The 27,373-nt window shown below is 37.5% G+C and overlaps 3 protein-coding genes across 4 annotated transcripts; 1 reads left to right on the top strand and 2 right to left on the bottom strand.

Annotated features, from left to right (window-relative positions):
- Nucleotides 1-342: 342 nt before the first annotated feature.
- LOC133851535 (uncharacterized) lies at nucleotides 343-7,169 on the bottom strand. Its single transcript, XM_062287975.1, has 16 exons — nucleotides 6,736-7,169; nucleotides 6,372-6,560; nucleotides 6,055-6,138; nucleotides 5,866-5,937; nucleotides 5,685-5,756; nucleotides 5,333-5,566; nucleotides 4,303-4,413; nucleotides 4,103-4,216; nucleotides 3,701-3,823; nucleotides 3,538-3,606; nucleotides 3,301-3,407; nucleotides 2,489-2,572; nucleotides 2,315-2,402; nucleotides 1,733-1,843; nucleotides 1,292-1,476; nucleotides 343-916 (listed from the first exon to the last, which is right to left on the bottom strand). The coding sequence occupies exons 2-16, from the start codon at nucleotides 6,489-6,491 to the stop codon at nucleotides 682-684; spliced, it is 1,809 nt and encodes a 602-aa protein (XP_062143959.1). The 5' UTR covers nucleotides 6,492-6,560; nucleotides 6,736-7,169; the 3' UTR covers nucleotides 343-681.
- A 7,588-nt stretch (nucleotides 7,170-14,757) lies between these two features.
- LOC133851556 (plant intracellular Ras-group-related LRR protein 4) lies at nucleotides 14,758-18,064 on the top strand. The gene is made up of 5 exons (XM_062288006.1): nucleotides 14,758-15,102; nucleotides 15,292-15,953; nucleotides 16,184-17,097; nucleotides 17,189-17,391; nucleotides 17,661-18,064. The coding sequence occupies exons 2-4, from the start codon at nucleotides 15,359-15,361 to the stop codon at nucleotides 17,342-17,344; spliced, it is 1,665 nt and encodes a 554-aa protein (XP_062143990.1). The 5' UTR covers nucleotides 14,758-15,102; nucleotides 15,292-15,358; the 3' UTR covers nucleotides 17,345-17,391; nucleotides 17,661-18,064.
- Nucleotides 18,065-22,288: 4,224 nt separating this feature from the next.
- LOC133852151 (mitochondrial phosphate carrier protein 1, mitochondrial-like) lies at nucleotides 22,289-25,545 on the bottom strand. Of its 2 annotated transcripts, none has more exons than XM_062288834.1 (6): nucleotides 25,037-25,545; nucleotides 24,253-24,602; nucleotides 24,125-24,168; nucleotides 23,822-24,036; nucleotides 23,604-23,731; nucleotides 22,289-22,797 (listed from the first exon to the last, which is right to left on the bottom strand). In XM_062288834.1, the coding sequence occupies exons 1-6, from the start codon at nucleotides 25,178-25,180 to the stop codon at nucleotides 22,755-22,757; spliced, it is 924 nt and encodes a 307-aa protein (XP_062144818.1). In that variant the 5' UTR covers nucleotides 25,181-25,545; the 3' UTR covers nucleotides 22,289-22,754. The 2 variants fall into 2 exon arrangements, with proteins under 2 accessions (XP_062144818.1, XP_062144819.1); XM_062288835.1 differs by having other exon boundaries at nucleotides 23,604-23,728; nucleotides 25,037-25,542.
- Between the last annotated feature and the right edge of the window lie 1,828 nt (nucleotides 25,546-27,373).

Raw genomic sequence — 27,373 nt, 5'->3', positions numbered from 1 at the left:
ACATTGACAATTAGATAGTAATTTAAAGGGCATGTTTACCCTATAATTTTTAAGGAATTATCTGCAGTCTTTAGCAACTGTTCTAATTAGTATGGGTTGCTGTAGGAGTTGGAGAAAATTTTCCATAATTTCTACTTCTATGAAATCGATAGGCTCATAATAGACTAAATCATCACCGGCTAATGCTGGCTTCCGGCGAAACTAAAGAAAGGTGATGCGACAAAATATAAAAAATGAGAGGAGCTGTAGCCTTGCCTCAAAATATATAGGACGTGACAGGTGCTGTCCATAGAGGAAATCTCATCATATATGCTAAAATTGTAGAGGATGGAGGTCCGCTGCTTCAATGAAATGAAGTTACCCCTCTATCAAGTGTTCTTTTAGTTACAACCAAAACAGGCACAAAAGATATTCATCCGAAAAAAACGTCACTATGGAACATGCACATCTTCATTTAAATTTTACAATGCTGTGGTTGAAAAAATTACAAAAAAGAAAAAAAGAAAAAAAAAGAGTTCCATAAGTCACAATTACAGGTCCAAAATTGTAAGGGCAAAACTCTTTCTTCCTGTCAGTGCAGCACACCTTTGGCGGCCTGCTCTTCTTTCTGGCACAAGGTAGACTTCGTGTTCATGTCTTTCCGACTTCCAGCACAAAGAGACTTACAAAGGAAGTTTGATATCACAAAGACTCTGGACTTGTCGAGGGTCTGATTCTTGCAGGCATCCCTCTTGCCTCCTCTAATCCATCCTGAATCCAATAAGCCATCGAATTCCTGGGTGTTATGGACATTTTGCTCACATCCAGATCCAGCTCTTGCTCAGCAACATCTTCATCAATACTACCTTCGTCGTCATCATCATCATCGTATGGAGGTCTGACCATTGACCAATACACGAAGTGTGGCCGGATGTATCTTCAGATTAATGGAGAAATGAAGCAATGTCAGCAGACCATTCAAAAAAACACATAAATTACAAATTTCTCACCAAAAAAAAAAATCTCCTTTCTATCTGCAGAATAATTTTATTACTGAATGTGGAGGTGATCGTTTTATACAACCTCATTATCTTCTGATGTGGGACTATTTAGGAAGCTAGACACTTGAAAGAAAAAAAAAAAAAAACCCTCCAACCGTAGGTGATCAGAATCTAGAAATTGGGGGTGGGGGGAATTGAATGCAGAGAGTCACGGAAACAAAGTTAAACATGCTTCCTATTTAGCATCTGAATTCGAAAGTAAAAGTTCTTTCATTCTGAAATTAATCAATCCAAAAGCTAAGAATGTATACCTGTCACATTTTTTCAGCAAACATGGGTCAAATGGGAAGAACATGTCAAGTCTTTCCATCCCACCAAAAGCCCTTGAATGTTCTGACTCCAGCGAGTAGTTAAAAATATATTCCTCAGATGAGGTGAATAGACAGGCTGCTTCTGCTTGTCGGCAAAACTCATCTACAATGGAAGGCAGACATACCTGTCCCAAAAAAAAAAAAAACCCGAAATAAGACATGCATTCTAATAACGTATGGATTGCTTGAACAGTATCCTGTACCATTGAAAAATAAAATAAATTGAATAGATTAAAGGACAAGGACTAAACAAGAGTAAAAATACAAATTCTTCTCAATGTCAGTCAAAGGAAACAAAAACTTTCACACATCAATGTTGTAAATGTACATGCTGAGTACTCTTTTTTATGTCTTTGGCTGTGCCCCAAAACAGCTCCTCACCTTCAACGGGCTCAATTTATGATTCAAGATTGGCTCTATTAAGAGATGTGATTTGAACCAAGCAACATCCATCATTGATTTCATTCGGAAGCAGAGCACATACATGATCGCCTGTAAACAGACAAATAACCATTAATTTTAGCCAAAACAGTACAGAATTGGATGGAAATTACGTAAGTATATTAATATAACAATGAAAGCATAGGGATCATGCAATGCAATTCATAAAGAAACTACAACATTCTCAGGTCATCTCCAATAACGATTTTGACAATTTAGAATGTGTTGCGTAACCCATTTTCATCTACCACACATATATAAAATGACAATAAAAAATGGATTTGTGAATTAGCAGTGCAGGAAATTTAATGTTTTCAACTACATATTATGCAGTCACTTTCTCAATTCCCAAAAGATACAAAATATAACGGCCAATTAATAAATAATGGAGATATCATTCTTTCAGGATGCAAATATGCTTGATAACATAACTCTTTACTCTCTCCAAAGGCTCTATCATCAATGATTAGAGGTGCAAAAATCTAAGCTTCTAGTCCTAATAATAGCCAAAGCAACATATACCTGGCATGCAGAGTAGAAAAGTCTATGGGATGCTGGATTCATTACAGCACCTTTCGTTTTGCAATATTCCAAAGACCAATCTACCAGCCTGAGAACTCATAAACACAAGATCACATTAATTTGAAGTTGTTATAACAGCAATACGAATCACATTGTAATATTATGCTTCACAACCTTTTCAGCATGCCAGCAACCAGAGGGGCTGACAGAAAATTTGCACGAGACAAATAACTAGCAAGATAAGCAACAGCACTCATCCTGCATAGAACCAGAAAAAATCAGCAACATAGATCATGCTCATATAACAAGTAAAACTATACCGCAGAACTTTCAAAGAACTAATGTTTGACCATAAATCAGACAAGAACGAGAAAGCTAAATGCATGGGAATGGAAGTTGTGAGAACTTTTTTCCTTTTTTTACAAATAAAAGACGAATGAGAATTTAATTAGGAAGGCAAATGAGAATTGCATCCATGTCAGCGGTACAAAGAGAGAATGATTTCAAACCAGGTGGTTAATCACCCCAAGATAATTACCCAAAGAAAATGTCTCATTTGATACTGGTGAGAGATAGAAAATCAGGAATATAAAACATGATAACTTAAACTGCACATAATTTTTCTGACATGTCTGGCAAGCTCATACCAAACAGTAGGCAAGACTGACATAATATCAAATTTTCAAAATAATAACCATAACAGCTGCTTCAAACAATCTGTGGAAGCATTCCTTGACAAAGTGCTAGAGCTGTACCCATACAAATGCATGATAGAAAACACAGAACCAAAAATAAGTATAAAATATTGAATTTATAAGTGCAGAAAAGAAACATTTCAAGAAGTAAAGTACGGATTAACTTCAAGTGTTTTAAAGACACAAAACCCTAACAATCAACACAACAAATGAATGTTTCCATTCCCAAGACAAGAGGTTACAGACCAATAAACACTTTTGTTTTCTTTAATCAAAGCATGGTCACATTACCTGAAAGGCAACGGGTAGTCTTCGCGGACAAAAATATCTGCAAGTAACATGGCAAATCTCACACCACAGTTTTCAGGATCTAGAGCGCAGGCATAGAACATCACAAACTGCAATACAGAAAAGCAAAAGCAATGCATTTTTAATGCTGGCTTTACCAACAAAACTTCTCAGCATTCAATATTGAGACAAATATGAGAAAAACAGGGCAATTTGGTGAGAATACATTGTATACGTTACCTGAGCAAATTTTGATTTGTATGCAGTCAGAACCGTAATCCGGAATGAGTCTAAAAGATGTTCAAAGACCTAATGACCACATTTCAATAATATAATAAGATTGGATATTGGTCACAGAAGATTGCATATCAAAGCCGTTGAAAATTTGAACATGCAAGAGTACCTCAACCAAACGGCCACTGTCTTTACATGATTCCAGATGTTCAAAAGTTATCGCCATCAAGCTATCTAATTTTTCAGAAATTAAGTTCCCTCCTAAACTCTTCCGACTTAATTCTCTTGGAAGCTGTATAAATATCTCGAAATTACTCTAAATATCATGGTAAAATAATCATAAGCATTCAAGAAGAATAGGAATAACAAGATCATATAAGAAAACAAAATCCTTATTCAAACAATACAATATACCATAGGTTTGAAAGTTAGCAGGAACTAATAAAGTGAGGCATTTCCCCATAGTCAAAGCCAATGACGTATTTTCAACAATCTGCTATCATTTCCCATTTAAAAAGATTAATAGATGAAACCAGATATGAGCCAATTTATTGTTGAGTATGGATAATACCTCAGTACCATCTTCCTCATCGTAATCTGCAATTTCGTCCACATTTTCAAGTTCCATCTGAAATATGCCTTTACTAGAGTCATCTTGTAAAATGTCATCCCATCCAATCTCCACCTATAAGAAGCTCAATACATGATTACATATAAATGCAGATACATTTTTTTAGCCATTAATTTGTTTGGTAAATTCAATCTACTTACATCCAAAACTATTAACATATCCATCAGCCCCATAAGCATCGTGCTCCTAACAAATTCTCCAATTGCACCACTCTCCAGCTTTAACATGTTCTCCACATATATAACCGCCAACTACAAGAAGCAGTTGGTTTAATTTCAGATCTAATGATCGACACAGTAATAATATTCAGATCAATAATAGCGGACAATTTAAGGCAGCAAAACACAGTCACAGGCATAATAGGAATCTGCAATCAGGAATACCAACATAATAGAATATATGAGACAAAACAATCAAAATTTAGATAGGGACACAAGGTGAACTACAGATACAATCAATATATGCAAAAACCAGCTCCAAAAAAAATAGAGTCCTCAGTGTTCTAAAACTATCCAATGGGTACAGCACCAAGATTCTGCAACTGGAAAAGTGTATGTTTCAAGCAGTTACTAAAATTTCCACATTAACCCTTCATAGGCCCGGATTAATGCAAAACCACACGACTGAACTGACACTGACAAAGAGAAGGTTAAAACAATGAAAGAGATGAAAGGAAGAAAAAATATAGGGCCATGATGCCTCCCCCCTAGATGCCACAATCAACAATGATGAGCATGAGAGACATAAAGCAAACTAATGCCAAGTAGATTGACATAGGGGTACTCAAGAGGCACAACACATTGCCCCCACCAACTTGACCAGAGATATGGGCCATATGTTACAACACCCCGGTCCTCCATATTGAGGAGTTGACTACTGAGTAGCTTACATAGAGAGTGGGTGGTTTATAAGAGACGCTCATGGGTGCTAAGTCCCACATAATTACTAAGTGAAATTGGACTTTATAAGTGATTCTAGAGAAGCTCAAACTTGACTAGTCTTTTAAGGGTGACATCGCATATGTGGTTAGTGCTTTTCCTTGGGCCGTTACACATGTAACTCATTGCGACATGCATAGGCAGTAAGACCTAAAAAAAGTACAACAAATCACACAAAATTGTATTACGTTCATAATTGAATTGCAAATAGTGAAAAGCTAATTGAACTCACAGGTTCCTTGGCATAGATTGGCATTCTTTGAGAAACTATTGGACATAGTATTGAGGGAGCAAGAGGCACCAAATCAGCTATATGTTTCAGAGCTGAATGCACACGAGACAGAACTTGGTCCTTTCTTGCAAGACCGCGTGGCTGCTTCAGTATGTCAACGAAAGAGTACGGTGGGGAGAAGTTGCTAACAAGCATTTCCAAACATGAATTGATATGTTTTCCATTTGAAGCAGCCTGAAACATTATTTGGCAATAATCAACCATAAAAGGTTCATCAAACTGTCCTCCCAAGTAAGGGGAAAAAATCTATTCCTCAGGCGTCACAATAAAATGCTGCCTAAAAACCACATACCAAGGATATGATTAGTTCAAGTAAAGCATCCATCACATCAGGTCCATAGTTCCACATGTTCATTCGAAAAATCTGAAGAACATTTGTCATAAAAATATTAATCAAAGTTACAAAACAAACCAGCATCAATAAACACACAGGTCCAAGTATCAACACACAGGTCCAAGTATCATCTACTCACTGAAGAAAGAAGAGTCTCATGAAGAACAATATCTATATAAGAAACTGCTCCAGATAGTGCCTTTAAACTTGTCTGCCGAGCAAATATAGATAAGAATTAAAGACTTGGAAAAATCATTGAAGAGGTGAATAGGAGTATTACAGCTTAGCAAAAAAAAAAAAAAAACAGAAATGTTGGTAGAGAGCCTACCACAAGTAGCGCAACCTCCTCAGGAGCAAGCCTCTCCGTATGATGCATAACCCCAACAAGCTGGTTATAACTGTCACTATCACCCTGAACAAGTATAATTTATGATTAAAGCTTGCTCATCAACATTAATATGACGATTTCATACAGATGATGATCATAAGCTGAGTAGTTAGATAAAGAGAGATGCTCCAACAGCTTCCTAATTCATTACTATTAACAAGACAATTTCGTACACATCATGTTAAACCATGTTTCATTAAGAAATACAGCCCAAAGGCAAAAAGAAGACAATATGCTGCAAGTGGCAGAATGCTTACCGATGAGACTGAACTAAGAGCATCCCTGACATGATAAACTAACTCGGAATCACTGAAATTATCGTCCTCCTCCATTTCATGAAACCCTGCCTTGCCGTTAACTAATTCCTCAGCTCCCATTGTCTCCGACCCAGACCCTACTGATCCCGTCTTTCCAGCGGGGCCTGGGAGGGGAAACTTAATTAAGACCTGCCAAAATAGAGAAATTAACATCAACATTTCCATGGCTACATCGTAATCCATCGATCAAGGAAACGTGTAGCCACTGCTCACCTTCACACACGTAAACTTCGGTTGATGATTTATTTTTATTTTTTTCTTTTGGAATGGGCTAAACGGAAAAGTAAGGGGGAAGAAATGAAACCTGGATCAACTTAAACGTGTAGCCAAACACCACTTGTCTTCTTTCCCAAATTCTCACAAAATCGCAGACCACCTTGATGAACACCAACGGACACCACGCAACACCTTCAGCCCACAGCCCAACGTCACCACACCACCTTTGCTCAGCCCCGGGTTCACCACAACACCCGGGCGTAAGCTCCACCTGTTCACGCACGGCGGTTTGTCTCCGTTCTCAGCCCGGCGTATTGACTGTTGCAGCGCCGTTCGACAACACCAACAATCGGCCAGCACTCTCTCCACCGCAGCCCAGTGATGAATTCCACACGCCACAACAACTTTCTTCTTCGTGGTCTTCTGCTTGTCCCCAGAAGTCGTTTAAGAAGCTCGATCGTCTGACTGGCGGCGGCAGCGGGGGGAAAGCTAAGGAGGGTTTCGAAGGAAGCGGAACCCTCTTTATCACACACTTTTTTGTATTTGTAAAAAGACCCCCCCGGTATCTATTGTATTTCTCCCAGGGCTCTTATTTGAGTTATTTCTATTTCCTGTCCACAAATGGACGTGTAGATTTGGATTTCATGCTTTGGAGTTTGGCCCAACTGTAGCGACTAGCGAGCTCAAATTAAGCTAGTTTTTAGTAATTGGCATCCACAAATAAAAATTGAGTCTAAATGGGAAAAAAATTTATAAAAGATTCTATAATTTGGCATATAATTTTATTTTTTTTTAAGACAAATAATTTTGGCATATAAACAGTACTGATTAAACCCACAGATCATTAATTGTACACTTAATTAAAATCCTTGATTTATGTGCCATTATGCAATCCTTTATTAATCATTAGTTTACAAAACTAGAAAAAGTAGTAGACATTGTCAAGCTTCTTTGGCCGGGTGATTTTTTATTTTTATTTTTTGTTTTTAAAAAAAAAATACAACAGTAATCAATTACAACAAAAAATAAAATGCACAAATACAGCATGGCTTGGGCAACCCAAAATTTAAACTAGGAATGTAAGTACGCGGGGGCAATGCTTCCGAAGATACGAGCCATTTGATTCGAGGCATGGATGCCACAAAGCCGAGGTCACCAATGAAGGTAATATTACAAGTGGATTGAGTCATAATGACCCAGTCACCAAAACAGGGGTGAACATGGGAGAGGGAAACAACAAATAAGCCCAAAAAAATAATAACACAAAAACAATAAAATAAACAGTAGATGTCCAGAGGACGGCAGGGTGGGAGCCTTCCACGATGGCGCGTGGGGCACACGCGCCACCAAGGAGAGGCCTATCAACAGTCGAATTTGCCGGCGAAGCCTATAAACGCCGGAGGCGGTCGAGGTGAAAAGCGGGGAGAGCAAACATAGCATTCACGCGCCAAAGAGAGCAAAGAGCTCTCTGGAGCGTGTGTGCCACACGCGGGGGAGCAGATGCGGGCGGAGTGAACGGTGACCGTCGATGGAACCCGGAGACGCCGGTGAACTCGTTGGTAAGGAGCGTGTCTTGTAATTTTTGTTGGAAGAATGTAGATCTAGATCCGAAAAATTTAAACGAAACTCCTTCCCAAAAAATTACAAAAAAAAAAAAAAAACCAGGTGGGAGGTGGAGGAAAGGATCATGAACAGCTGGTGCAAAGACTCAAGCCATGAGAAAACAAGGAAAAAGCAGGTAAGGTAGGTGGGTAGATAGAGCTTATGCTTTATTTTCAAAGGCTTGAAAAACTGTAAAGTTGCTAGATGGTTGAAGAGATAGATAATAGAAAGTGAGAAATACAGGTGGTTGTGCGTTGGGGTGGAAGGAGGAGGTATGAAAACGGAAATGGGTGGTGGGGTGGGAAGCACCATAGCGGTTTGCACAAGGAAAATATCAGGGAATGGGACAGAGGAAAGAAATCGGAGCGTTTTTCTTTCTTTCTTTAATTACCCTGACATGAGCAATTAGGTAACTCTTTGGCCGGGTGGTTAATTAGTGTGTTTTGGTGTTCTAGCCATTGGCAGAAAATTATTGTGGAGCAAAAATATTATAATTTTTGTTAATAATGCTCTGTTTGTTTCGGCGTAAAATGATTTCTGGAAAATGATTTCGGTATTTTCCGGTGTTTGGTAGGGGCGAAAATAATAGTCAACCGGAAAATGATTTCTGTTTGACCAAAAATGCTTAGTAAATTTTGGAAAATGATTTACGCTTTTTAAAAGCGTAAATCATTTTCCGAAGACGTCTGACGCGGTCGATTTATTTTAAACAACGCAGTCGATCTTCACGTTTAAGCAGCCGACCACCATCGAAATCTTGCCCGTATCGAATTCCGACAACATCCGGATAATGTCGTCGGAATCTGGCGACGGAATCCGGCCACCTTCGCCGGAATCCGGTCAGCCCAGATTCCGGCAACCAATCTGGCCGGAATCCGGCCAGATGGGCCGGATTCCGGCGATCTGGCCGGATCTGGGCAGACCGGCCGGATTCCGGCGATCTGGCCAGATGGCCGGAATCCGGTCGGTCTGGCCAGATCCGGCCGGCCTCTCTGGCCAGAGCCGGCCGGGAACTGGCCAAGGCCGGCCGGGATCCGGCCAGAGCCGGCCGGCTCTCTGGCCAGACCGGCCGGATCTGGCCGGATCCCAGCCGGCTCTGGCCAGTTCCCGGCCGGCTCTGGCCAGAGAGGCCGGATTCCGGCCGGATCTGGCCAGATCCGGCCTCTCTGGCCGGAATCCGGCGGGATGGCCGGAATCCGGCCACTTCGCCGGAAGCCGGCCATCCCAGATTCCAACAAAACTGTCCGGATTCCGGCCATTATCTTGAATTCTAACTGTATTAACCGAAATCAAATAAAAATGGTCAGAATCTTGTCGGTCAGTGATGGAATCTCGTTATCGATGATTTTTATATTAATATTTATATGTTTTGAATAAAAATTAATTTTTATAGGTTAATATGTTTGAATGAAAATATAAAAAATATTTGTAATTTTCTGTACGCGCCAAACACCGAAAAATGCTTTCGGCGAAAAATATTTTCCAGAAAAATGACTTCCCTGAAACCATTTTACGACGGAAACCATTTTACGTCGAAACAAACGGAGCATAAGTAGAAAAAGGCAGAATTGAGAGTGCAAAAAAAAAAAAAAAAAAAAAAAAAAACGGAACATGAGCAGCATAATAACTTCAATAATTTGTAACAGCTATCGGTTAATCATTTTCTCTTATATTAAAATTACTCTTTTAACCTAATAACTGTTATTTCTTATTTAGGAATGATCTAAACATGTTCAATGTAATTGAACATCATATGTGAATTTGAAAGGGCAAATCACTTTACCATCATATGAATCTGGAAAGGTTGTAAGAAATTAAGGAAAAGAAAACCTTTTAAAATGAATAATTAAACCCTTGGCAAGGGTGGAATCACCCCCCGAATCCAAGGGCTATTATTTTTTAAAGTTTTCAAGCCACTCCGTTCCGCTCCCCACTTTTGTTCAATTATGCAATAAATAAATAAAGAACCAAGTCTCCTATAAAATATAAAGGATTGTTCATACATAGCATAATCCATTAATTTATTTTATTTTATTCTTGGGACAATTATTATTTTTATATATAATCATAACTAATAAAATGTTTCGAGAATTTTTTTCAAAAAAATATCCTAAATGAACACTTGAGAACAATTTTTTAAGAGATATGATACATTGACACCCTAATAAACAACTCCCGACCACCTTTACCCCACATGTCAGCTTTTACTTTTATTTTTTAGAAAGAAAAAAATATATGATTATCTACCACCTAAATGTACAACTTTTCACTACCTTGTTTATGTGGCAAGGTGGTTCATCACTTTATTTTTTTTATTTTTTTTTTAAAAAAATCTAAAACTAGTGGGAGACCAACTTATCACATAGACAAGGTGGAGAAAAGTTGTATATTTAGGTGATGAAGAATCATATCTCAAAAAAAAAAACCTATAAAGCTAATTAAGACATCACCTTGCCACGTGGACAAGGTAGTCAAAAATTGTGTCTTTTATAATGGTAAAATATCATATCTCATTTGTTAATTTCCCCCTCCCCATCTTCTCTTACTTGAATAGAAAATAATAATAATAAAAAAAAAAAAAATTATGTAGGGGGAGTTATGGTCACAAAAGATTCATGAGTTAAAATCGCCTTAACATGATTACATCAAGGCCGTCCCAATGGCCAAAAAAATCAAAAAAGTCAAATAAAAAACAATATAACTTTTTCTTTTCTTTTTTTTAGTTTTTATATCATATTAATAATTTTTTATTATTATTCAAATAAAAAAGTCACTACAAAACAATTTTTTTTTACTTCTTTATAAAATAATTTTAAACTTTTTTATACTTTATATCGCATCAATCATTTTTTACTACTATCCCAACACAAATTTCAAAACACAAATGCTTACCAAAACACCCATTCCTTTCACACACGGCTTCTAAAACTAGGAGCTTGTTTGGCAAAGACATGTACAGAACAGAATAGTGGGTTGTTAATTTTGGAATTAGTAAAAAGTGATGATGTGATATAAAAATGTGAAAAAGTTTTGTTTTGTAGTTAATTTTTTTATTTGAATAATAATAAAAAATTATTGATGTGATATAAAAAATAAAAAAAGTAAAAATATTTTAATGTTGATCGGTAATAGGAAATAAGAAAAAGTACATTAACAGTACACGTATTACTGTGTACTATTCTGTTACTTAACAAACAAGGCGTAGAATTCCTTGTTGTTAAAGAATGATGTCCGTTGGTGGCTTGGTGTCATCTGGAAGGCCTTATATGCTGTAGATGGGCCGTGGTATTGAAGAATCTCCCGTGGAAGGAGGATGGTTGTGTGTAGAGAATGATAAAAACTAACTAGAATAACAGTGTCTTGGACTACTCTTTGGGATCTTGGGCCTATCAGACCTCTTGTGGCAAATGCTTGATGTGATACTTTTTGGACCTCTATTGGGCTTCAATGCTTGATGATAATTACTGGCCTTCTAATCACTTTTTTATTATTATTATTATTATTATTATTATTTTTTTAAGGTGTCAAAATTTGGGTACACAATTATTTTAGAGTATGATTTCATTACCCATTAGATAAACGAGTCAAATATGAAACTCGAGCCAAGTGGGGGACTGTTGGTAGCTACCAAGGCACTACAAACCTACAAAAGACTCAAACTCAAAATCCCATGAAATTAAAAAGCCTACGTGAATGCGATCAATGGTCATTATGTTTAGTTGCAAGAATAGTGTTAATCATGACTTCAATGGCAATAATAATTGTAATTTTATTAGTAATAATAAGTATAAATTCAATGGCGATGATAGTGATTATTTCAATTGATCAAGATAATAGTTAAAGGATCAACAATAATAATATTAATAAGTTCATCAATGATATTAATGACATGTTCAATGTATATAGTAGACGTACAATGTGCATCCAAGAGTAATGACATGTCCAATAATAATAATAATAGTAGTAGTAGTAGTAGTAGTGGTGATTCTATAGGTAAGAATAATCATAACTTTATTAGCAGCAGTAATGACTACTTATAAAAAAGGATGGTAACAACTTCATCTACAACAACAAAAGTAACTTTTACCTTCAGTCTCAATAATGAAAACTTTATAAATAACAATGACAATCAATACTAATATAACTACAGTGTTACCAACACAGAAAAATTATTGCACCAATGTCAATCTAAATAGTAAAAAAAAAGAAAGAGTAATTAAGGAAGAGATGATGTGATTTTAATATTGCAGCAGTAAGTGGCATAAATCCAAATCGACAATGATTGAGCCTTTAATAAATTCCGGGCCATGTACAATGGGAAAAAGTAGGTGTTGTTTTATGGCTGAATGAGCTTTACATGAAACTTTGTTTAAGGTGTTGACATGTTGTTTTCCAAAAGTTTAATAAGAAAAAGATAATATGGGTGAGATGTGAAACTCATATTATCTTTCTCCCTGTCTTGTCTTGCTTAGAATTTTAGACCAATCTCCTTAATATTGCTGGAAAGTATTCATCGACAGAATCTGAGGATGAAAATTGAGTTTCCATCAATTATATGAAAGAGCCAAATGTATATATATATATATATATATATTTCTTCCATTCAAATATTGGAAAAAGGGAAAAGGAAAAAATTACAAAGGATGATCATTTCTATTCCTCAATTTGATAGAGGAAATAAAATGTGAAACAGTGAGAATGCTTCCAAACATAAGGTGGAAAGCGGCTCATCCAGCTACAAGGTGTGTATTAAGATTAGCACATCTAGATATCTTAAGAGCACTTCAAACATTTATGAAATGCAATTGAACAAGAAAGTCAGAAATTACTAGTGCAGAGATTCAGTCTGAGACAAGCAAATGATCCTTCAAAGCCAGAATAGTGAGGAGAGAGTCTCCTTCAATGATTATGGAGGAACAACCCATTGAAACAACCATTATGAAGGCTAATAAGGCTGCATAAGCTTCACCCATCAAGGCATCCATAGGGGGTAGCTTCAGAGTATTGACTGTCAAGAATTTTCTAGAGTGGTCTAGGAAAACTGGGGCAGCGACTGCAAAAGTAGGACGAATGACCACATTAAAGTTGACTTTAAAAGAACCTAAGGAGGAGGATCCCAATCAGCCAAGTTACTATTCTGCCAAGCCATCAAATGATGCTGAGTGGTGTTCTTGATACATTTAAGAGCGTTGAGAGGGACAAGGGTAATGGCTTCATGAATAAGTTTATTCTTAGCAAACCAGATCTGATCCATTAACACCAATGCAGAAATTTTGTGTTCCCCCTACTTCTCCTACTTTGTAGCGGGTTATCAAAGAGGGGAAATAGTAGAAAGACGAGTAATTCTAAAAGTTATTCGTGTGTTATTTTTGTGTCTCTCAAAACATGAGATAGTTTTTAAAATTATTATCATAAAAATGACAAAAAATGAACTTCTAGCATTACTTATCGAAAGACAATAAAATTTTACTTTTTAGATTGGCAGAAAAAAAGAAAGAAAGCAAAGGCACGGGTTAACATGTGAGTGTCTATAATGGATTAAGATCCTGTCAAATTATCTTTCCGAATTTGAGATAATTTGACCATGCGATTGTGAGATATCACGTATGAAATTCACTTGACCAAATACAAATTAAGCTACTTAACCATTTATTCAGTCAAATAAATATTATAAATAATCTATCATAATTATTTATTTAAATTACACGATATATCAGTCCTCATCGGTTTCAGATAGATAGCAGAGCACGTGAGGGCGTCCTCGTAATGGCCCAATAGTTCAAAAGAAGTCGCTGTGCGCCTGTGCCTCCGAAAGAGAGAGAAAAACGGTTATGGCGTGAGAGCAGTGCCAGCTGGAAACGGTTGGCTGGATGCTGGACGTGAACCAACACGTGTACCCCATCCGAACGTGGACACCTGGACACTGCAATTACTCCTCCTGTCACCCCACTCGTTTGCTTTGTCAATTAAAGCGTGGCAGAGCATAACATATATATATATTATTTCAACTAAATATATATATATACATATATATTATTTACAACTAAATTTTAAATTTATCGTAAAATTAAATTGGTGAAACTCAATATAAATCTCATAAAGTTAAAAATAAAATGTAGAAAAAATATAATAATATCATTTCTCTGACCCCACGGTCCCCACCCCTCCAATCAGTCCCTTCGCAGTTCGCAACCGATTTTGAGAAAATGACGGCCCTTCCTCATATTTACAGTTTTCGCCACTCCCCTCGCGCCGGACGCACAACCCTCTGCCTGCGGGGATGGGTCCCACGTTGAAATAGAATAATTATTCAGTGCGTTTCAGCAAGAGTAGGACGATGTGGACCATCTGAGTGCATCCAAGCGAATGAACGGTATCTGTATAAATGCATCGCTCGCTGCTCTGCTATTTGGACAAAAGTGGAACGGGAGGTAGGGGCAGCTGATGGTAATTCAGGGAGTCTCCTAGGGGTATGTCTGACCAAGCGCAGAAAACCCGGTGCAAGACAAAAGTTGAGAGGGGGGGGGGGGGGAGTAAAGAGCAGATCTCGCTGATAACCGATCAGTCATTATCGATTTCACGGTATTTCGATCAACTGATCGCATTTTTCATCACATTATTATTGGATTTTTCCAAAAAAAAATTCAAATTTGTATACTTATAAAAGAAACAAAAATCCGCCAAAGTTATTCGACACAAGGAAGATTGAGAGAGTTATGGAAATAGCTTAGCTGGATTGCATTCAGACGACGGATGAAGGCTCTGGATTTCCGTTAAGGTGAAGAAGCCCCTACCCAATTGCCTCTCTTTCTCCAAATTACATAACCGCCCCCTCTCAGTTCTTCGTGCGGAGGTAACAGTTTGTCTCTCTCTCTCTCTCTCCCACAAAGTGTCACTCGTGTAATATAAGGAAGTTTGAATGCTTAACTTGGGTTAGAAGTGGGAATGGTTGTTTCATTGATTAAGTGGACTAATTAATTGTTTATTAGCGTAGCGTAGTTACCGGTGGATGCTTCTTCGATTTTAATTTTTTGGATTGCAGACAAGGAGCATAAGGAGTATTGGAATTTGAAGAAAAAGAAATCCAGGTTTTGAGCGAAGAAGGAGAAATGGAATCGCTAGTGGACGAGGTGGTGGAGGAGATTATGCGAATTCACAGATCGTTGCCGAGCAGACCGGGAATTGACGAGGTGGAGGCGGCCAAGGCCTTGGTCAAGAACGTGGAGAAAGAGGACCAAGCGAGACTCGATGCCATTGCGAGGCATACCAAGATCCCCGGTGTGCCGGAGGAGCTCTTCATGGTGTTGCAAGAGATGCGCAGGAACTTGGTGTTTTTCCAAAGCAAAGAGCAGAAGCGGGAGGCTCTGAGACTGCTCGAGCTCGAAAACCTCCACTCCCTGTTCGATGAATTTATTCAGAGAGCTTCCAAATGTCTGCCGTCCACAACTTCAGGCTCAGGAAGCCGTTTCTCTAATGAGCCCAAATTTCCTGCGCCTACTTCTACTTCGACGTCGACCTCGTACTACTCTGAGAAAGAACCTGTAAAGACTTCTGAATTGTTCACCAGAGATGACAGCTATGTCACCAAGGGCAAGTCAACGTTCTACGCTGATGGCATTGGGATTGGGATTGGGATTGGACCCAGTGTTTCGTCCACAGCCCAGATATTGGATCCTTCTCTGAAACCTCCTACCACTTCTTCAGGCAAGTCTTCTCTGCATTTTGATCTTGTTCGTCTTCTTTTTCCTTTTTGGGTTTTGTTTTCTAACCTGCTACCCTACTACTGTTACTCTTTTTTGTAACTGGGTTAGATATATAAATGAGTATCTTAAGGTTTGGCTGAGATTCGGATCAAATTGTTCTGAGTGTAATAAATTTGAATCAAGAATTTTATAAGATTATCTCTTTACAAAATATAGCTGTGGTTTTTGTAGGTCAAGATGGAGAAAAATTGAGTTTGATAAAGCTTGCTAGTTTAATTGAAGTGTCTGCAAAGAAAAGCACTCGAGATCTCAATCTTCAGAACAAGTTGATGGATCAAATTGAATGGCTGCCTGATTCAATAGGAAAGTTGTCGGGTTTGATCACCCTAGATTTATCTGAGAATCGGCTTGTGGCCCTACCTGCCACCATAGGAGGCCTTTCATCCTTGACAAAGTTGGATTTGCATTCAAACAAGGTCTCTGAACTCCCGGATTCTATTGGAGACCTCCTTGGCCTGATCTATTTGGACCTGAGTGGAAACCAGATATCATCTCTGCCTGCTACCTTTGGCAGATTGGTCCGTCTTCAGGAGCTTGATTTGAGCTCAAATCGGCTCTCTTTGCTTCCTGAGTCGATAGGATCGCTTGTTAGCCTGAAGAAATTGAGTGTTGACACGAATGATATTGAAGAAATTCCACATACCATTGGCCGGTGTACTTCACTAAAAGAACTTCGTGCAGATTATAACCGACTTAAAGCTCTTCCAGAAGCTGTAGGGAAGATTGAGACCCTTGAGGTTTTGTCAGTCCGTTACAATAATATCAAACAATTACCTACGACAATGTCATCTCTATCAAACCTGAGGGAGCTTGATGTCAATTTTAACGAGCTCGAATCAGTGCCTGAGAGCCTGTGTTTTGCAACCACACTTGTCAAGATGAATATAGGAAACAATTTTGCAGACCTGAAATTTCTACCAAGGTCAATTGGGAACCTTGAGATGCTTGAAGAGTTGGATATTAGCAATAACCAGATACGGGTGCTTCCAGACTCCTTTAGGATGCTCACAAATTTACGTGTACTGCGCGTGGATGGAAATCCTCTGGAAGTTCCACCAAGAGACGTAGTTGAAATGGGTGCACAGGTAAGTTCTTAGTTCTGTCTATTGCTTACGTTATTAAGAGAGTACCTCTTGCTTCTACCGGAAGGCTCATTATGGTTTCTTACTGCATCAGGCTGTTGTTCGATACATGGTTGACCTTGTTCAGAAAAGGGAAAAAGTGGATGTTAGATCACAATCGGTTAAGCAGAAAAAAAGCTGGGCTCAGATCTGCTTCTTTTCCAGGTCTAACAAAAGGAAGCGCAATGATGCAGATTATGTGAAAGCCTGATTGATTACAACATTGCTGACTAGAAATGCGACATGATCTTTCTGTTGGTAAGCTGTTGACTTGCTTTCTGACCAATTTCTGCGTGGACCTTATAAATAGAGTTGAGGATATATTTACGCCATTTACATTAGATTAAGACCATGGTGTAGGCTCTTTCACCCTACCGATCTATTGTTACCATATGCACACTTTGGCGCACGGTTGTGCCAGCTTAGAAGAGAAGTGAAAAGTAGGCCAAAAGTAGAGCATAAGTAATCAAAATATAGATGGTAACTGCTATTGCTTCTGAATGTTTTCATTATCATTTGAATTGCAGGAATATTTGCCGTTACTGTTAGCAGCAGGTCGATGAGAGCAGAGATCTCACTGCAATGACTATGCATCTAATGTGGGTGGGTTTTTCAAAATGGCTTTGACTTTTATGTCTCAAAAATGTAGATTTCTGTCCATCTCCCACCCTTCCCTCCTACTTTTTTTTTTTTTTTTTTTTCATCATTTTATTCTCATAATCTGTTCTTCTCTATTGTATTCTGTCACTATTTCTGTTACCTTCAAGAATGTACAATTTAGACGGAAAAAAACTTGGGAAGGGGGGGAGATAATGTTGTACTCTGTTTTTCTCCTCCATTGTTGATGAAATTTGAGTTTAACCTTTCTACCACTTCCAGCGGAACTCGTTCGGGTTCAGACAGAATATATAATTTCTTTTTGTGCATTTCATTGATGCTAATGTTGTCAAACATTGTATTTTACGGGGCCTCTGGTCGAGGGCCTTCTTCTATCCTTACAGTGAAAGGAAGGTGTCCATATCTGCTTCTGACTTTCACAGTTTGGATATCTACGGCGGCTGCACAAAATCCCCAAATATGTCTTATTGCCTGCAAAAATTGACAAAAATTTGTAATCAGCTATGCTACATCAGCAAGTATGCCCCAGTTCTCGCCAAAAACCATAGTGTCGTTTTGCAGAGCCTTGAAGCTCGTGTGTGATTGGAAAAGGATTTATGTGCAATGTGCAAGTCCAAGGTTTCAATTTCTGTTTTTTATTTTTTGTCCCAAACGCCTAAAAAGTCATAAAAAGGTTCTGTGGGCCTTCTCTAATAGACTAATACATTGTCCACTTCGCTCGACATTCAGTGTCCTGTATCATCTTCTTTGAGTAGAAGCCCTTAATTTGAGGTGCGATCAAGTGTAGTTATTGTCTCAGAAAACATCACAGCTTCATTGTAAAAGACTTGGTATATTTGCAACTTGAAAAGCAAAAACAAACTGTGCATGTTTAAGACATGCAAATCCTACTGCAAAACAGTGCAGTGTGTTATGTTTATGGTTTGCAAATCCTTATACAAGGTTCGAGTGATGTTTCTCATCTGCATGCATGCATGCATTATTCTAGTTTTTGACCAATTAAATCTTAGGACTTGATTTCGCAAATCCTAATTTGCTGGCTAACATTTTCCATAAGCATATATAGTCAGCAATTTTTGACACGACTCGCGAATTTTACACGAAATTAACGGATTGAAATTGAGAGTTTTGAATCGTTTAATTAATAGGTTGAATTAGGGTTGACTTATATAAGTTTTATACTTATATCTCGACAAGACCTGAACTCGTCGCGCTGCAACATAAGGGTTAACACTTTTTAATGCGATCCGCAAACCCGACACAAAATTAACGAGTTAAGGTTGTAGGGTCTGACCTATTTAATTAAATGAGCTAGATTATAGTTGACATATATAGTCTTATACCAATGACTTGACATAAACCAAAAATGATACAAAAACACAAATTGCCACCCAGATACGTGATGATAACTTAATTCAGTTCGCCACTATATCACAATCCTTCTTGGTCCTCTCCTAGTCCACTTCCTTACAGCTCAACCAAATGAGTTGAAAACCTATCATTTTTTTTCGAAATGGACGTTTAAAAGCATATATTTTCTGTGTGGCCCCAACAACTGTGAAAAGCTACGAATCCTCTTAGCATGGAAATAATCACTATTTGGTGTTGTGGCGCCCTGTAGATTCAGATGGTTGGCACTTGTCAACTGCGTGAAGAGGCAATGCCAATTATAAAATGGGAATCTTGCGATCAACGAAGTAAACATTTAACTTGTAATTAAAGAGAGTAATTTTATAGTCAATATTTTTATTTTGTTCCATTTACTAGTGTACATGGTACCACATAATTTTAAAAATAAAGTGACAACATATTCATCATGATGTGACAACATTCACACCATTAGATACGTGAAATTTTGATGTTAATTAACCTTGAAATGATACTTATGGAGAAGATCATGTTCCCATCAACACAAGGAATCAATATCCTCTCTCCTTTCAAGTGAATAGAGAGGATTGATTCTATATATGGTGCATATTAGATTTCACAGATATGTTGTCACATAGTGAATGTGTTGTCACGCCATTTAATTTTTTAAATGATGTAATACCAGGTATACCGTTAAATAAGGATCTGGCTTCAGTGCTGTAGTTAAAACTACAGCACAATCTGCTGTTAAAAAATTAAAGGCCCAGATTTAACCTGAATGAAACCGTCGCATATAAAGCAAGACATTTAACGCCGTTTAAGGGTAAAACCGTAAAAGGAAAAGTACAAATAAAAAGAAAAGAAAAAGTTGTCTCTCTCTGCATCTGTTGCTCCATCAGAACGAGTCACACTCACACTTTTTATCTCTTCTTTCTCTTTAACCTCAACCTGATGTCCAAGACTCGAAGGAAGAGATAAAGAAGATATATCAAGTTTTTCATCTCTAACTTCAATTTCTTCATTCTCAGCTTATTTGATCTCGCTTGCTTCATTGCCTATTGGAGTTCGATGAAGGCAATGAGAAAATTCTGCCTCGTTGATGTTGGCGCCTGTCTCGTTGCCCAAATTTTCAGGGAACGATTTCAAGCTTTTCTTGGCGAGCTTGACTGAGGAGCCCTTAACAAGAGGACTGGTTCTGGTTGCTTGCCATATTATGGTAAATCGGTGGACAGATTAAGTGAGTACAGATGAAGGGTGGGATCTAAATGTTCGTGTATATGAGTCTAATATGCCTTAAAAATTCTGTCATTCAAATCCTCACCGTACATTTTTTAACAGCAGATTGTGCTGTAGTTTTAACTACAGCACTGAAGCCAGATCCGTTAAATAAACCCTCACCATATTGCTTGAAATGGAATGATCATATTCCAACTAAAGATGATAACAGATGGGTTTAATCCTGTATAATAAATTTTGGCCAATATTAGCTCTGTCGTCACATGGAAGAGTTACATGCATGGCTAGTATAATTACAAAAATCTGAATTGGAAACCATGTAATTGATTGGTTGGAAAACAAAAGGCGTATATGAATTAAATAATTGCATTATTTGATGTAATATTAAGGTGATCAATTTTATATATTTCTCACAAAGATGCTTATTTGTATAATCTCTAAATTAATGAGGTAGTGGCCTAATTAAACACATTAACTATTAATCAACATAATATTGTATTTGTATTAAGAAAGAGTTGGCTTTTCTTCATTTGAAAAGTTAACAACAGTCTTTTTTGTTATTCAATCCAAAAACAGGTTATTTTTTTTTAAAAAAAAAAAAATTAAAATTTTAATGTTAACTATACATGCAGATTTTTTATTTTTTTTTTTCTTTAGGGGAATAGTTGGTTGTGGGATGTTGCTGGGTTGAAATACTGGTAGGTCCAATATTGATGGGTAATTTGGATTTTGAAATTCCATGGCTTTATGATGCTATAAGGTTCTGAATAATTTTCACGTTTTTTTTTAATAGTTATTACCTGCTGTGTGCCTTCGGTTATGCATATGTTATCATTTTTTCTGTTTGAAATTCTTGTGAGCATTGTAGTGGGTACAGTGTGAAAGAGAAAGGAAGAGGGAGATAGAAAACACTTTTATGAATAAAAAATAGAGAGAGAGAGAGAGAGAGAGAGAGAGAGAGAGAGAGAGAGAGAGAGAGAGATTTTGGTGTTAAAGAATGTTTAGGGTGAGTTTGGGTGGCACTGTAGATAATAGTTTAGGGAATATGTACGCATTGTAAGGAAGTCATTGAAATGAGGATTTTTTTTTTTTTTTTTTTTTTGAGGGGGTTTTATCCAAATTTAGGGAAAGTTTGGGTGGCACTGTAGATAATAGTTTAGGGAATATGTACGCATTGTAAGGAAGTCATTGAAATGAGGATTTTTTTTTTTTTTTTTTTTTTTTTGAGGGGGTTTTATCCAAATTTAGGGAAGTCAATCTAGTTTAGAGAACTAAGAAGTTATTATGAGTTCCCTTACAATCAGAATAAAGTTTTCCTCTAAATTGGGTTAAAGGAAATTCCTTCAACTCAGTCTATTAAACTAACATGTGTTCCAGATGATTGATTCTCACATGTGTTTTTGATTTTCACATGCATTTTATATACATGTAGGTTCAATAAATTCAATTGAAGAAAATTAACCAATAAATACTTCTTATTTCAGCTATAATATAACCGCATCCACATTTAGAAATTTGACAATTTTCTTGGAACATGAAGGAAACCTTCCTTGTCTGTTTCCAACTGCTATCATAATTAAGGTGCAATTAGTGATGGTGAGAATGCATTTGCGAGAGGACCTTCCTTCCTCTGATGAGTAAGTCTCATCTGTTGGAGGTTGTAGGCTTGTAGAATATACCAGAGAAGTGAGTTGAGTTTATGTGTTTGTACAAGGAAATGTTGGAGAGTATGGAAATGGTATGATGTATCATTACATTATGATCTATCATTGCGTTTAAATCGATGTTTCTGATTCCTGATGCAAGCAAGCTAAGCCTAAGAAACCAAATGCCAACACAATCGTATGATAAAATGGTGGTTTGCTGGCTTCAGATATGTGATTTCGCAGGAGAAGAATTAATAAGACCATCCATGGCTTTAAGGCTTGAAACAAAAATAAACAGGAATGTCAGTTTCTCACATTAAGGGCATGGGGTTTTCTTAAGTTGGTGACTTTTCCATACTGCATAAATGAAAGCGGCCTGCCAGTCCAACCCATTTCAACAGCCTCCTAAACGGTAACCGAGCAGTATATAAGCATTATACCAAAATATGAACAAGCCTTGTACATAAATTTTACATTGCAGAAAAACCTCCGGGTATCCGGATTGCCGATGTAGAATTTGGACTTTCCTACCATCCTTCTAAGTTGAACTTTATGATAGCTTCTAGCTTCTAAGTAGGTTATTTGTCTAGAAAATTGCTGCATCCAAAAGAAAACTGATGGCAAAGAATCAAAAGCTGCCATCACAAAAGTCATACGGTGTCAATCTGTGATCACTTTTGCACTTGAAATATGTTATGGTCTTTGTCACTGTGTTGGATGTGAAAATTACATGATCTTAGGCTGCTGCTCCATCTACTCTGATGTGATGTCGGTTGCAACTTCTCCACTAGTTGGCCTGTAAAAATTTCATCACAAAAACCATGTCATTAAACAGCAGAAAACAAAGAAGAATACTTGGTTAAAAATGAAACCCATATATTTATGGCCCAAAAACTTGGAATTTCGACAATTTATATGGCAAAAGGACTCATGTCTCTACAAAATACCTCATGACTACAATCTAGAACCCTTAGGGTGCTATAGTTCAACCCTGAGATGCACAAATCCAGAACTACCTTATAACTCATGAAATTTTTGCTGATCTCATAAGTCATACCAACCAATAGGATATGGCCTATGCTACTCTTTTCTAACATATTTTGGCCAAACATGCCAGCACCCTTATTTACAATGCTGTTGGACACACCTATTCCGCTAACAAGAGATATTTCCAAGCATCAACTGCATCCAACAAGCCATAATTTCGAATTTCCTTCTAACTGCATCCATGCTTTTTTTCGCCAAATGAAAGAATATGGCCTATGCATGCCACCATGTCTGTGCATCTGGCACTTTCTTTGATAAGCACCTGAAATGCAAAATACTGGGAATATGTACTTCAAATTTTTATCATTGTGGGAAGTTCACACCAGAGATAATCATGATTGCTGGTTTAAAAAGTGAAATGCTTGATGCCAATACCTCAATCCCCTATCAAACGTATAAACTCGTACCTCAAAGGCACAAAAGTCATGATTGACAGACCTAAAGAACTATCAGACACTTGGGCCTAAATTATACTACACATCATTCCAAGCACATCAAAAGGCAGATATTTATATTTGGGGCCAAAGGGGGGAAGGGTACATAACATGCACTTACAATCCACTTAGAACTTTGATGGCATCATAGAATAACCATTGCAAAGTGATTGCAGGTCCGACCAGCATTATCCTAATAGGAAGACTTCTTGTAAACAAATTGACAAGCCCAATTTTCTTCACCACCTGCTAATGTGAAATTGCAAATTAGACCTAATTCAGTTCCCTGATTATGTCAACAAAGTATCACCAACCAATAGTGTAAGCAAGTGACAATACCAGCATGAGGCTATCAGCTTTTGTGTTATAAAGAGAAGCAACAATGTTGTCAGCAGGATTGGAGATGAAGCTACCAATGGATCCGGAAGCATAGCCAGCCAAACATGTCACTCCAAGCTGTTGAATTTTTGAGCAATCCTGCTTTCTTTTCTGAATAACTTTTTGATAAAGAAAATCAACAGAATGCTCGAAGGTCGAGAACATTACTATCGAGACTGCCCAAGAAAAATTTCAAATGATAAGCATGTAATGCAAACGTTAAGCAGAATAGGAAAACAAAGCTGCAGGAAATTAGGGAATTACAGGGAAGATTTCGGCCCCAAAGTGGTACAAGTCCCCTGTAAAATCTGCAATAGGATATCCATCAATAGAATAGAAACATGGCAGAAGCTAAAACACAAAATTGAAATTTATGTTTCAAAAATACTTACCCAAGGAGGCCTTCTGATGCAAATAACTTTGGAAAGCCATCAAGCAAACCCTTAGCGAATTGGGGCTGTGCTTGAACCCGTACTTTAACTGCTTCAAATGGGCAGAGAGCTATATTGGCAAATACTTCAGCAGATGCACTGCTAATAAAGAAAATGACACTTCTGTTGTGGTCTACCAAGATATTGGAGTAGAGACACTTAAAGTATTCATATAGACCAAATCTACAGCCTCCTTGAATACCATATCCAAAGAACTTGCCAGCCCAACCTCTCCACAGGGCAGAAGGGCCTTGTTCCCTCAATAGGGTAGTGAAGCATGAGTAAATGCTGTTATACTTGACTGGGTGCACCTATAAATACCACTGAATCCATTAAGCATCCAAGCAATGAATAAATAATATTTCCTAGAGAGAGTCAATCAACAGAGCTCATAGGACATCCCCATTTTGAGACAACAGAAAATCACAGAAACAGGCAACAGCGACATATTTATATTACACGGACAGAGCACACAAAAACTGATAAAGCATCAATACGATTTATCATTAGGTATTTAGGTGGGTGCTGACATAATACATAAGAACCAAAATTTACTTGCACAAACAAATAAAAATCCAATTTTTATTAGCAGAGACGGACTCTTAAGAACGCATATATTCAAGTAACAGCAAACAAGAATCAATGATCATAAAGTGAAGGGAAAAGAGAAAAAGCACACACATACGCCCCATTGTGAAATCGACATAAACAGTAAGAAAAAAAAAAGTGAGGGAGAGAGAGAAACCTGCATGTTGACTTTCAAGACATCGAGAGGAGTGATAGCGAGATGGGTAGTGCCGGCACTGAGCATTCCTCCGACGGCGCAAACCCCGAAATACCCATATGGTTTTAGTTCCTCGCTTACTCTTCTTCCTTCAACCCCTCCCATCCTTTTTAAGTTTCTCTCTCTCAATGTGTGTGTATATATATATATTTATTTTCTGCTACTACTCTTAGTAACTCCTGACCCCCCCCTCTCTCTCTCTCTCTCTCTCTCCCTGACCCTGAGAAACACAAAGCCCCCATTTTTAGTATTTCACTGGCTCACTGCGTTCAGAGAAAACTTCTCCATTTATCGTTTTTTCTTTTCTTTTCAAAGGGGAAAAGGGTGAGATTACCACTGGAGGGTCCTTTCCTTTCTATACAATAGTACAATACTATGTTTTTTGTGACGGACAGATCACTAGGGAGATCGCAGTTCCAAAAAGGCAGGAGGCCACGTTTGGCATTAGCTATCGAGGTCAATAAAGCAAAACACGGTATCGTGTTATAAATCATGATAAAAAAAACCTAGGCCTCATCATTTTATTTTTTATCTTTTTTCCTTTTGTCTCATTTTTATATGCGTTTGTGATTTAAGAAAGTTAAATTTTTAAATGTGCGATTGTAAAATTTGGATAAGCAGTTAACAAAATTATAGTATAATATTTAAAATTGTAATTTAACCTTTAAAATTGCACGTTCTAAAAAATATACTTATTACCTATGATTTAAAAACGCTAAAAACAACACGGGATTGCAAAAATACAAGGAATGGACAAAAATGTTGGATTAGGGTAAAATTGTTTTCCGTCAAGGGTTTTGCAATAAAAAAATTTCAGAAATAACTAAATAATTCCCACAAACGGCGCCAAACTGTTTGTACAGTTTCCGGTACGGTGACGTGTTGCTTTGCGATTCGTTGCCTTCCTTAATCTTCGCTCTCCTCGTAATCTGCAAAATAATAAACGGCTCGTCGGACTATGGGGGTGCCGACTGGACCCCCACTCCGATGCCTAAGTCAGTTCAAACTAATTTTCTGGAGAATATTTGTAATCTTAAAAGCTCAGAGAATCTGGTTCCTCTCTTTAATACCTGGCGTAGTAGTCTTATTTATAGGCTCACAGTTCACAGTTATAAAACTGCTAGAGTTCTTGGAGCATAATCTAATTAGGAGTCTGAGTCCTAGATCACATAGTCTTGAATCTTATCTTTCTAATTAGGAGTCTGAGTCCTAGATCACATAGTCTTGAGTCTTATCTTCATAGAATTCAAATTGGGTAGTAGAGTCCAAACTGGATATGACACTCTCTTTAGCTAATGTCATTCTATTAGGTACCTTATCCCATATTTGATGGGATAGAAGTCTATCTTGATATATTTTGAATATCCGTCTTTTTGGAGATAACGACTGGTCTTGTACTTAGGTCTGATCTGGCCGGGCCAACCCGATGGGCTCGGCCCCCGATACTACCTTAGGCCCACGTGTCTTTGGAGCTGATTATTTCTCCAACAGTTAAGGACGCCGATCCTACGCCAAATAGATTTTTATTTCTTTAAGGACATAAAATTCTAGAACCACCAGTACTTTTGATCTCTATGAATGTGGTTCTATAATACAACTAAACACTATTTATCATCACCCTTCTAAATTTTTGCTCCCGGCCTTTACCCATATGCTATTATTCCATCTTGATCAATTCTTTGAGGAAATTAGTGATCTTTGTGCTTTCCCTTAAGTAAAGAGATATACCATGTTTTATTTGAATCGGTTTTCTATGAGAAAAAGGGAGGTATGGATTAAATTTGGACGTTAGTCTTTTCACAAGAGATCTTGTAATGTCTCACATCGCCTGAGAATGTAAATGTGCTTATATATATAAACACACATTTTTTAACATAATGTGTTTCAAAGCTGTGATAGCTATGAACCTATCAGAACTCCGCAGTTAAGCGTGCTTCTGCGAGAGTAGTACTAGGATAGGTGACTTCCTAGGAAGTTTGGTTTGAGGGAGCCAAAAGCGGATAATATTGTGTCATTGGGGGTGGGTCGTTACAGATTTCACGAGAGTAGGGTTTTTTTTTTTTACAGCATCTAAGTTAATCCTTCACTAAAATACAAGATAAATATCCAAATATTGCTCATTATCCAATGAGTAATGCTATATACCACATTTATATTCAACAACTATTACATAATGAAGATGTAGTAGTCCTAAACCCTTGAATTCTTTTTAACAATGATTGATCTAATGATTAGTACTTGAGGGTGTGAATAGTTGTGTAATAAAAATGTAGTTTTAGTTTTTAATTAGTGTTTCTC

Source organism: Alnus glutinosa, chromosome 12 (assembly GCF_958979055.1).
Source record: "Alnus glutinosa chromosome 12, dhAlnGlut1.1, whole genome shotgun sequence".
Lineage (NCBI taxonomy): Eukaryota > Viridiplantae > Streptophyta > Magnoliopsida > Fagales > Betulaceae > Alnus > Alnus glutinosa.
This window is presented reverse-complemented; position numbering and strand designations above follow the sequence as displayed.